At 34.9% G+C, this 12714-nt stretch overlaps 1 protein-coding gene across 21 annotated transcripts in view; it reads right to left on the bottom strand.

Annotated features, from left to right (window-relative positions):
- lola (longitudinals lacking) overlaps window positions 1-12714 on the bottom strand; it is a 72222-nt gene that overhangs the window by 46321 nt on the left and 13187 nt on the right. Inside the window, exons 6-7 of one of the 21 annotated variants that reach the window (XM_068290039.1) lie at window positions 9534-9999; window positions 8914-9411 (exon numbers count right to left, since the gene is read on the bottom strand). The exons of 14 other annotated variants lie outside the window; for them this stretch is intronic. In XM_068290039.1, the coding sequence (XP_068146140.1) occupies window positions 9120-9411; window positions 9534-9999 (758 nt within the window). In that variant the 3' untranslated portion in view covers window positions 8914-9119. Of the gene's footprint in view, window positions 1-306; window positions 465-1078; window positions 2688-3712; window positions 4318-7836; window positions 8403-8913; window positions 9412-9533; window positions 10000-10332; window positions 10716-12714 lie in introns of those variants that run through there. 6 more of the 21 variants (XM_068290040.1, XM_068290050.1, XM_068290038.1 and 3 more) reach the window with 6 other exon arrangements.

The raw sequence follows: 12714 nt of genomic DNA, 5'->3' as shown, positions 1-12714 counted from the left end.
TAAAAAGACACACACATAAATACAATATCGATAAATATTTAAATATATATATAAATGTATAGATAATAGGATAAAGCTGAGCAAAAAAAAAAAAAAATCTGGACATTAGACAAGAAGCACACACACACACACACACACGCATACACTCACACACACATACAAAAATGAGAAGAAACAAACACACCCAGCTGAAGGATATAGCAGGAAGAGATCACACATATAGACGACGACGACGACGACATCTAAATAACACAGTTTCGTTTTGGCTAAGTAATTTCTGTAATCATTTTCTGGTTTTTCAATTCTTTCATTTTTTGGCTTTCATCCCGAAACACAATCCATAGACACAGAGACAGATAGAGGATGTGGATAGAGGAAGTATTTTGGTTTTTTTTTTTTTCTGATTGAGAGGCTTCTTTTATGTAGTTCTAGTTGAGTGTGTTGTAGTAGTAGTTCGAGTTTATCTAAAAGAAATTTAGTAATAAAAATAGGTTAGTGAAATTCTCCAAACAAATAGCAGCGCGCAGCGAAAAACCAAACAAAAAAAACAAAAGAAAACAAAAAGCAAAGAAAACCAAGATGATGAAAAGGTGTCGCGAGATGGCGACAAAGGACGACACATCAAAAAACCAAAAATGCATAATGAAAAACGTAAAGCAAAACAACAAAAAAGGATGACAAATGGTGGGAAGAGTGTGATAGTGAGAGTAAGAGAGAGAGAGAGCATAGACAATATGCCTGGTAAATAAATATTAAACAAGAATCTAGCAAAAATTCGATTCGATCTTTTAAATTTTTTCAATCGAATATTTGCTAGAATCCCCACAAAAAGAAGTTCCAAAATAAAACTTCTTTTAAGAGTTTTGTTTTTTCGTTTTTCTTTTCTCTTTCTTTGTTCTTTTGGTAGATTTTTTTTTTTATTATTCAATATTTCGTTTGATATAAATAAGTTGTATAGTTTTTTTTTTTTTTTTTTTTGTTTTTATTAATAATATAGTTTTTCTTTTTCTTGGTTTTGTGGATAAATATAATACTTATAAACCTAATGAGCATACAAAAAAGTTTTGGTCATATATCATTTGGAATTGAGACTTGGACTTAAATATTACGAGAATAGTTTACATGCGTTTTTTTCTTTGTCCTTTTTGTTGAGTATTCTTTTGAGTGAGATACATATATATATATATATATATACATATATGTACACATATCATTTGGTTTTAGCAAAAAAATAAACAAAAATTATTGCTTACATCACTAAGAAATTTCTTTTTTTTTTTGGGTGGGAGGGACATTGGGTGGAATGTTTTTTTTGTTATAGTTTTCCTGGTACAAGAGAGACTTAGATAATACAAATTCGAAATTTTTTAGTTTTATCTTCTGATTTGATTTTAACATTGTAATATATAAGAGATTTTGGTTTTGGTTTTGTTTTTGTTGTTTCCTTGTTTAAGACACATTTCGCACACACATAAATAAAAGTTTATAAATTATACAATTTAAATAATTAAAAGTTGTGTTTTTTTTTTTTTTTCTTGTCATTTATGCTTTCTTATTCTTTGTCTTTTGTTCTTATTTTTTTGGAATGTCTAAGCATTGAGATTCTCTGGAGTAGTACACATAAATGTATATAGGTTTACTTATATATATATTATATATAAGACTTTCTTTTTTACGACAAATTAAAATAAATATATAATTTTGTTTTGTTTTGACTTTGGTTCACACACACAATCTCATATCTCTATGAATAGAAAATCTTTGTTTTGTTTTTGTTTTTTATCAATTATTGTTATAAGCAAATGGCATGGTATTCATCAAACGCTCCTTGAGCAATGAATTCGATATGATTTGCAGGCCCAGCTTCATATTCCACTCCTCATCCATTAAATGTTGAACCTTGCCGGGTGTAACAGGTTCAGGTTTGACAACAATTTCCCCTCCTGTGGCCGCCGCCGATGACTCTTCGTCCTCTGCTCCAGCTGCTGCTGATTTGCCTCCTCCTACCACTCCTCCTTCTGACACTAACAAGTCCTTGGCAGCCTTGGCCGCTGCTATGGCTGCTGCTGCTGCTGCCTGCTCTTCGACCACGGCAGCTGCTGCTGAAATGGCTGTTATGGCCCCAGTTAAACCATATGTGGGTATGGGCATTAAATGATGTGGCGACTCACAACGCGGTGAACCCATAATATGATGGTGATGCTCGTTCTCATAGTTCTCTTTGCGCATCGATAGATTCTCGGGTATGGGTGGACTTTCGCAACCATTATGAGAACCAGCACTGCCCACACTGGCACCACAATCGCCGCCAATGCCTGTCTGAGGATTATATTTCATGCCATCCAATCCTCCTCCGGATCCTCCTCCTCCTTGTCCAAGGGCTAAGCTATCACGACTGGTGGAACTAGTGCGCGAACCACTGCCCGTTGTCTGTTGGGCAATGGCCGGTGGAATGCCATGTTTTGAGACCAAATGCCGCACCATATGATATTTGCGACGGAATCGTGAACTACAGAATTCACAATTGAAACGCGGCGGTATGCCGATGCACTCATCACGCATGTGACGCTGCAGATGGCGTTTCCTCAAATAGCTCTTGTTGCATACCGCGCAATGGAAACGTTCCTTGCCCAATTCGCCATCCCCGCCGCCACCGAAAACGCTGTGTCCAAAATCATATTTCATATCTGATTTCAAGATCGAACCAATATCAAAGTTTGGTGATTTAGTGGATGGGTGGTGGGTGATTGGTTGTGTGTGTGTGGGTGTGGTTTGGTGATGCATTTGTTGTCGTTGGTTTTCGGTTTTTAGTATTATTCAATTATTATTTTAATTGTTTTTTTTTTTAGATTTTTATGGTGATGAAGTGGAATTTAGTTTTTGGTTTTTGTTTTTTTTTTTTTTTGAAATGAAAATGAAAAGAAAATAAAAAAATCATAAACATAAGACAATTTGTTCGATCAATATTTGTTGTTGTGGTTGTGAAGTTGTAAAAAACACACCATTTTTTGTTTGCTCTTAAAAACTAAACTTAATGAGAACTAGAAGAAAAAAAAATGTATCAGCAATTTTTGCAACTTATAAAACAAAACTAAATTGAAAAACAAAAAAGGTTTACACAATCCACAGAATAAATTTTGTTTTGTAAACAATTAAATACAATAATAAACAACTCAACTTTTTAACTGACTCGCTAAAGTTACAATTTAAACAAATGTTTCTACACACAACTTTTACATGAAAAAATAAAATACAAATAAATTACATTTAAATTTAACTAAAACTGAATCAAAAAATTAATTTACTTTTAAAAACAAAAATAACAATTACAATAATTTTTCTAAATTAAAATTAAAACAAAGAAATAAATGTGTTTTCTAAAGTGTTCTGGAAGAAAATCTCACACTATAAATATATATTTTTTAATATAGAGAGGAATATATTCCCAATATTCTCTCCACACACACAGACACACGCACACAGAGACAATAAATATCCTTTTTTTGTTTTGTTTTGTTCAGTTATTCTTTTTTCCTTTTGTTTTTTTTTTTTTTCGTACACATATATTTAACTTTTGGCAACAACAAAAAATTAAGATTAAATGGTATTTTCTTGCTTAAGTTTTAAACAAATTTATCATAGATGAACAACAGCCAGAGGTTTGTGTTTTCTTTTTATCTTTCTCTCATTGCTAATCCTTTTTGTTTTTGTTTTATCCTTGGTCGTTTCACGCCTTTTTCAATTGATGTATGCCATGTTTTTGCCGCAAATGCAATTTCAAATCGTAACGCCAAGTGCAATTGAAATTACAAAATTCACAATGAAATTGTATCATTGGTTTCTTACTACCACCGATAGCAGCAACAGAAGTTGGTGGCGATATATTGCAGTTGCTGCTGCTGCTGTTCCTTTGTGTTGCTGCTGCTGCTGATGGTGGTTGAGTGGGTGGTGGTTGTTGGCTACTGAGTAAATTGGCCAACTGAAATGAGGCCGCGGCGGCGGCTGCTGCAGACATTTGACAGCCGCTGCAATTTGAGGCATTGCATGGCAGTTTGTTGCTGCTGTTGCTGTGGGGTTTTGTGGTTGCTGCTGCTGCTACTGACGATGTTGCTGCTCCTCCTCCTCCACACTTATACATTCTGCGTATGCTTATTTCTGGTTCACAAATTTCATTTACTTGCTCGAGGGTGTTGTTGCTGCTGCTGATGTGGTTAATGTTGTTGTTGCTGATGTTGCTGCTGCTGTTGTCGACAACTTTGGCTGTGGCTGCTGCTTTGACAACTGCCGTGGCAAAATTACAGTAAAGCGTCCTTAAATCTGTAAAAATTGTTGATTGGTTTTTTGGTCGTTCTAAAAATTTGCCAGTGATTTTTTTAAAGATAGATTTTTCAGAGAGATATATAAAAATATATGTGGATAGATAGCGAGAGTGTATAGTTATGTAAGTGGTGTTTGTTGTTGTGGGTGGTTGTTGTTTCATATTCGCTTCACACACTTTAAAAACATAAGAAAAATAACGTATAAACCTAAATTACAACTTAGTTATTAGTTTAAACCAATGCCAAAAAAAAGGGAGCGAGAGAGAGAGTAAAAAAAAAGTTTACAATGATTCTTTCTTCCTTGCCTCATCATAACATCACAAGAAGTTAGGCTTAAAACACACCAAAAGAAGTAATTAAATTATAATATAGAAAATGTTGTTATTTACCAAAAATAATAATTATAAAATTTAAATTAATTTGAACAGGGTTTTTGTTTCTTTTTCTTTTCTTTTTTTTTTTTATATAGATCATGCATTGAAAACACATTTTTTTGATATATGTATATATAAAAATGCTGCTTCTTTATTTTTAATTTTCACTTTTTTCTTCATTCTTTTTTTTTTTCATCATAATTTACAAAATATATATATATATTATATATAAGTAAATATTAATTTTGTGTTTTAGTTTTCAACTTTTGTTTGTTTTGATTTTTGCGCTGGAAAAGAATTTTTAAATTAAAAATGAAAGATAGAGAGAAACTATATAAATGCTTCGGGCAATCTTTGGTTAATATTTCAGTTAAGTTAATTGAGAGAGAGGAGAGAAAGGGTAAAAAGAGATTTTCTGAGGGGTTAAGGGGAGGGGACGATCAAGTCTTTCAGTGAGCGGCAGCATCTCCTCCACCTGCCACAGCAGCTGCTGCTGCCAATGCCTGCAATTGTTGCTGTTGCATTTGCAATTGTTGCAGTGCCTGCTGATGCAATTGCTGCTGATAGTAACTTGAATTAAGATGTTGCTGCTGCTGCTGATGATGATGATGGGGAGAATCATCATCATCTAGAATATCATCCACTACATCGTCATCATCATCATCGACTACAAAAGTTTCGTCCTCTTGTCTTGGTAGAAGTTCATCATCTAAATCAACAATGTCTTCCGATTTAGCAGAGGACGTCGTCGTCGTGTTTGCTGCTGCTGCCGCTGCTGCTGCTGCTGCACGTTGTTTCTGTTGTCTTTTGAATAACGATCGCATGGCAATCTCCGGATGCTTCTTACGCACATGCTGACGCAAATGATCGGCTCTTTTGGTACGATGACCGCAAACAGAGCAAACCATGCTCTTGCCCTTGCCGCATTCCTGACGCAGATGTCGTCGCAGTGTACCATGACGGCGATAAGTTCGATAACATTGCGGACAGGTGAAACTCTCCTCCTGCAGTTGCTGTTGCTGCTGCGGTTGTAACTGCAATTGACTGACTGCAGCCGCACCCATTAATTTATGAAAATGCTCAAATGTGGCTGCTGCGGCTGCTGCTGAGCTGCCTCCTCCTACTCCTCCTCCTCCTCCACCATTGTGTTGTTGTTGTTGACTGCATGAGGAATCCTCTAGTAGCAAGTGATGATGATTTGTTGTTGATGATGGCCCTGAAATTTGTTTTCGTTTGGTTTGCAAATTTCGTTTTTCTTTTCGTTTTCAAAAAATTTTCATTTCGGTTAATTGTTTTTCATTTCATGCTTTTTGGTTTGGTTTGTTTGGTTTGGTTTGGTTGTTGGTTTGTTGTTGTTGTTGTTGTTGTTGCAAGCAAGCAAATTATTATCATATTGGTTATTTTTTTGGGTTATTTTCTTTTATTTGTAAGCTTTTTGTTTTATTTTTTTGTTTTTCATATTAAATTAATAAAAATTAATTTCAGTTTTTATCATTTCTTGATATCAAACAAAAACAAATTTCAAACAGGCATTAAGAATATAAAAAGAAAGTAAACAAATGCACAAAAAAGGAGAGCAGCAGAGCTCACAGCATGACACAATTAGGCAGAAGAAAATTAGAAAGTTTATTTTGTTATAAGGAAAAAGGGAAGAAACAGAGACTGAGAGAGAGAGAGAGAGAGAGAGAGAGACAGGCGCGCGACAGACAGAGTAAGAGAAAAAGTAAAATGTGTAAGGTGTATGTATGTGTTGTGTGTGGGTGTATTTGTGGGGCAGGTCAAGCACACAAACAATTCATCAATCAATCAATCAATTAAACAATCAAACAATTGAAAACAAAGGACCTCATTTTATTTCCAATCACACATTTCTCAATATTCCACAAAATTCCATAAGAAAAATCCTTTCAAAAACAACTAAAAGGGATTTTGATTCCTAATTTCGAAATTTAATCAAATAGAAAGTTTCAAAAGTTGAAAGACAATCCTTTTGGAGAACAAAATATTTCTAAACATTAAACTTAAACTCTTTTTAAAATTTGTTGCCTTAGAGTTAAAGACAGAAAACTATTTAGACCCAAAAGCAAGCTTTTCTATAAATAATTGCTCATAACATATTTTGAAATCTAAATATAACTTATTAGGATAATTCTTAGCAATTGTCAAAGCTTTCTAAAGTAAAACTGTGTTAAGCAATCAAAATATCTTTTTCGGAAACATTATAAAACGTTTGCGTATAGCAAATTTCAATGTTCCAAATATATCAAATATATCGTTTTGGAAGCGAATATCGAGAAAGCTTTAGATCAAACTGTTCGTTTGAAAAACGTTTTTAAAATCAAACAAAATCGATTTTAGTCAGTTGAGAAATCAGTTATATTAATATAATTATTAAACAGATTAATAATTATAACTTTTTGCCATTAATTATCATACAACTAACAGGGATAGAACAAATCTGCAGAAGTAGCAAATCAAGGGAAAAACTTTTCATGAAATATTATTTCAAAAGGAATAAAATTAAGTTTTTCTTTCTTTTCGCGCTTGAAATTGCACAAATCTTTCTTAAAAGTTTTAAAATCTTGTTAAGAATGTCTTAAAAAGCATAAAGAGGACGAAATTTGGCAACTCAGATTCTTCAATTGCAGCTACACAATGTAATCAAGTTAAATTTCTAACAAAATATAAATGAAATAAATATTAAAATATATAAATATAGACTTACATTTAAGTCAATTGTACTGTCAGAATAAATTTAATACAATTAAAACCTTAAGAAAGGTAAAGCAAGCAAGACCTTGCACTTTGATTTAGCTATTGATTCTGCCAAAGAAAGATTGTAAATGTTTGTGGAATATGGGAAAACATGGATAGAGTTGGGGTCTGTTCTAAGGTTGCTAGATTTTTGGTTGATGGGAACTTTTCTCCTCCAACTCCTCCTTTCTTCACATTCTAAAATTCAGTCTTAAACCCACCATCATGATATATATATATATATATTCGTAATATGCATAACGCAGGTGTGTATGTTATAGTTATATATAATATAGGTAAATCTTTATCTCGCCAAAAAATTTCAATTTGGTTTCACTTTTGTCTTTGTTTTTTTTTATAATTTTTTCATTCGTTTGTGTTTTTTTTTTTTCATATTTTTCGTTTTAAAATAAATATTTGGTAATATGCTTCTTGACCTTGCAGTGACGATTCAATGAATCCTTTCGCTTGAAGCCAGCATCACAAACCTCACAACGAAAATTCTCCAACATTCCACACTCGAATTCAATGTGACGCTTAAGAGCCGACAATCTTGTATAGGAGTTTGGGCATTGGGGACACTGTAATTTACCATCGGCCCGTTGCATGGCATTTCTAGCCAATGTGGCAGCCGAATTACTACGTATTGTGGTTGTAATGGAGGATGTGGTAGTGGTGGATGTGGTGTTGTTGTTGTTGTTGGTAGTGGATGGTTGTTGTGGTGGTGGTGGTGGTGGTGGCATGATTTTCCTCTTACTATTACGTGCCCGCAATTTGCCTCGTTGCGTACCAGCAGCAGCAGCACTTAATGTGGGTGGTTGTGGTGGTGCTACTGCTGCTATTGGTGATGATGTTCTTGGTGGTTGAGTTGATGGTGGTGGCGGTGGTGGTGATGGTTGCAGCATTTCAGCCGCTTCATAGTAAAACATTTGGTTTAAGCTCAACTCAAGCAGACCTGCAATTAAATTTTTGAGCAGAAAGCAAAGATAGAGAGACACAGAGACAACAGAGAGAAATTGAGAGACACACACAAGGAGGAAGAAAGACAGACACAATGAGAAAAAAATATTTAACCATCTCTTCTAATAAGCACACACAACAAGAGACACGACAAAAATTCCAAAAATTTTCACAAAAAAAATTTCCAAGAAAGTCAGCCAAAATTCCCCTAAAGCCTAAATGAAAGTCATTTGTGCTAACAAAACTTCTAAAAGAACAAACAAAAAAAAACCCAACAAAACAGCACCTACTCTAATTTGATAATAGATCTTTCAATATTATAAGGCTTCAAAAAAAAAAAAAAAAAGTAAGCACTCAATGCTACAGAATATTAGCTCTGATTCCAAATATGTATATGTATGTATATTCTCAATAACTTTTCAAAAGAAAACTACTACTTGTTATTTTTGTTCATATACCATAATAAAATCAACATTCAATCAACACATTCCTACAACACTCGAAAATATTCTTCAAAGTGTTTTATTGATCCATAAAATATCAAAGAAAGAAAGAAAGAAAGAGACAGAGACAGTGTGTTTAAGAAGAAAGATGATTACAACAAAATTGTACAAACTTATGGCCTAAAGAGAGACAATTTCAGCTTATAGCTTGGATTTGTCGCGTCTTGGGCTTGGGCTTGAGCTTAAAAGTTGAGCTTGTCGGCTTACTACTAATCCTTCCTTAGGGCACCTGAGCCTTTATGCACATAGTAGTAATGATCTTGTAGCTTGAAATTATAATGGAAACCACGTCCACACATCCGACAAACATATTTTTTGGGCTGATTGCACTCTTTGCGCATATGTCGTGTCAGTGTGCCCAAAACCTGATATTGTCGACCGCAAGTCTGGCATATATAGGGGGCCTCTGACTGTCCCGCCGCCGACGTTTGCTTTGTTTGCTGACGTTGCTGCTGCTGTCGTTGGTTGTTGTTGCTGGTACTGCTGCTGCTGCTGTTATTTCTAAAGTACAAGAACGACACAAGAGAGGGAGAGAGAGAGAACAGCAGAGAAAACAAGGCTCAACACAAAAATTGCAAAAACTCCAAGTGAGAGAGTGAAAGGAATTGAACTAGGCAATTTACCTGCGCAACAACGTCGATGACGACGCCGCTGCCGCCGGCGATGACGACGCGAAGATGGGCGTCGATGCTGATGATGATGGAACCACCAATCTGCTACGCTTACGCCTCAATGTGGCAGATGATGATGATGACGTGGTGGCGCTAGTTGCAGTGGATAAATTTGGGCACTGATGTGATGGTTTTTTTCTGGCTACTTTTCGACGCTGTTTACCAACAGCAGCACCACTAGAAACGCTTGCAATTAATGGCATAAACATTAATGTGTCAGTGTCATTCTCGTCATCATCATTCTGCTTATGTTCCTCTGCTTCCGCTTCTTCTTCCTCTTCTTTTAACACCACAACAACCTCCTCTTGGTTTAGTTTAGTCTTGCCAGCACCACCAGAAACGGATGCGATTTGTGGCATTAATAGAAAAGCATCATGGCCAAAACTTTCCTCTTCCTCCGCCTCCACCTCCTCATCTTCTTTAAAAGAGAGAGAAAGAAACACATTTTTCTATTTTTTAGCACACGGCCTAAAAGACTAACTGTAACTCAAAAAACGATCGAAACTAAACACAACAAGCAACAAGAGCTTTGAACCGAAATAGAAACTGACCTTCTTCTAACCATAATTATATATTGTATATCAATTCAATCATCATCCAACTTGTATTGGGATATAGAAAAGGCCTAGGCTAAATAGTAAACGGACTCCTTATTTATAAGAACATTTTTTCATATAAAAATTTGATATTAACTTTCATTTTCTTTATCAACTTTATTTCGTCTATGTCTATGTCTGACTGTGTGCATTTTGTTTGTTTCTTTGTTTTAGGCCCGAATCTTGTGTGTGTGAAGGTAATGATCATTTAATTTAAAATTATAATGAAAGGCTCGTCCACACAAGTGACATTGAAATTGTTTTGGCTTTTGGCATTCGTGGCGTATATGACGCGCTAATGTGCCGATTGTTTGATAACGACGATTACAAGTCGAACAGCTAAACAACGTGGAGGTGGAGGAAGAGGAGGACATCGATTGCCTCTTTGGAAGGCATCGGCGTCGACGTTGACTTTGCCCTTGTCTGTTGGTGTTGCAGTTGCTGTTGTTGCTGCTTACGGCAATTATTTTGGGCACACTATTAGGAGGATAAAACTCCAGTTCGAAATCTTCTTCATCATCGTCATCACCATTATCATCTTCAATATTAACGGAAAAAAAAAGCAAAGAGAACCAGATAATCATATTGATAATCATAAGATAAGCCTGACTGTGATTAACTAATTCCTAACTGTTCATTATTAACATTTCCTTCGACAAGTGCAAGTTGTAAGAAAATTATAGAGAAAGGTCAAGGAAGAGATCCCAAAAAATGGTAGGTGGGGGGGTTAAAACACATTTACCAACTACTAAATACAACTACATGTAAGCTTAAAAACTATTATAGTAGAATTATTATAATAAAGTATATATTAATTTATGCCCCACACACACACACACAAAAATACACGCACAGCCCCTCCACACATATACATACAAATTTCAGCGACCTAACAACTATAAGCGAAAATATATGCCAAACAAAATGGCAAAATTTGCAATTGCGTCTTTTTTTCTTTTTGGGGTAAAAACAAGGTCTCTTCTAATTGGGTCAAGGCCAACACATAAACCAAAGCACGCACAATACATTCAAACCGACAAAATATGTTATGGAAAGTTGTGACTAATATTCGACAATAGAATAGAGAATAAAAGTATAAAGCCAAGAAGTAACTGGAGTCAGCAAAAAAGCAAAGTTCATAAATGTTCCGCGACAATGCGAAGAGAATAGAACATCATTTTGCATCAGCTCCTCTTTGCCCCTTTATCTTTCTTTGTATTTCACCAATTATTTTAGAAACGTGTTTTTAATTGAGAGAAGATGAAAAACACACAAATTTCATTGTTACGGAAATTGCAATAAAAAACAAAATACACAAGAATAAAACGAGAAAAAAAATCGCAGATATATATGATGAGCATGATTGTTATATTCTTATTATTAGATGTACATATTTTTTTTTTTGTGGCTTGCCTCTCTCACCTTGTCCCTCTCTCTCTGTCTCTCTCTCTCTTCCACACCTTCCCTCTCAGTTCTCTATGCTCACAACAATCTAATACACAACAAAAGAGATAGCAGCAGCAGCAGAAGAAGAAACAACCAAGCAACAAAATTTTTAGCCGACCTTGAACTTGAACGAATCTTTCAGTGAGGTGATGATTAACAATTAAGAAAACGAAACACAAGGGAGGAGAAGAGCAGATGGAAAGGGGGGTGGGAGGGTGGGTGGTAATAGAAGAATACAAAAACAACAATAAAAACAAAATGATGCTCCGATACTCTCAGTGCTCTTGTCGTCTGTCGTCTAGTCAAAGACTTTCAAGGGGGCTTTTGGGGGGTCTTCGAGGAGGAAACAAGCTGGTACGACAGGTACAAAAAAAAATAAGTTGTTTGAAAGTAACCAACATTATAACCATACTAGAGTTTAAAGTTGCTTGGGATGCGAGTGGGGAGGGGTGAGGTGAGGTGAGCTGGGTTGGGTTTGGGGGAAAATATATATTCCTTTGTCTGTGTGTATTGTTGTTGTTGAATAAGAAGTTGTTGTTTTTGGTTTGGTTTCTTTTTTTTTTTTTTTTTTTGTAGTTATTGTTTTCTGTTGTTCGACTTAAGCAATGCGCGTCAAGCAAAATATATAAATATATATGTTTATATGTATAAATTAAAGAAAACAAAATAAACAAGTGGAAGAAAAGAAAAGAAAACCAACACAAATTTTATGTGTGCAGAGTCTTAAACATTATGGTCAACAGCAAAAGAGGGTATTTCCATTTCTCTCTTTTTGTTCTTCTTGTTTTATTAAACACTATATAGCTTACCATCCATAGACGATCAATCAAAAGGACGACGACGACAACAACCAATCATCATCATCATCATCAATCGTTCATTATCATCTTTGAAGCAGGATATCTCTTTTACTTTACCTTTTCCATTCTGTTGAAACGAAATTGCTGAAATATTCAACGATGATCATGATGATATATGGAGAGAAACGGGGGATAAGAGGATAGGAGGTAGGAAAAGGAGATTTTGGATGAAAAATGAACTCATAATATCGAGGAACAAATTGAATTTTGCATTCTATATTCGAGTTCCTT

This window comes from Drosophila tropicalis, unplaced genomic scaffold (assembly GCF_018151085.1).
Source record: "Drosophila tropicalis isolate 14030-0801.00 unplaced genomic scaffold, ASM1815108v1 contig_593, whole genome shotgun sequence".
In the NCBI taxonomy this organism is placed as follows: Eukaryota; Metazoa; Arthropoda; class Insecta; order Diptera; family Drosophilidae; genus Drosophila; species Drosophila tropicalis.
This window is presented reverse-complemented; position numbering and strand designations above follow the sequence as displayed.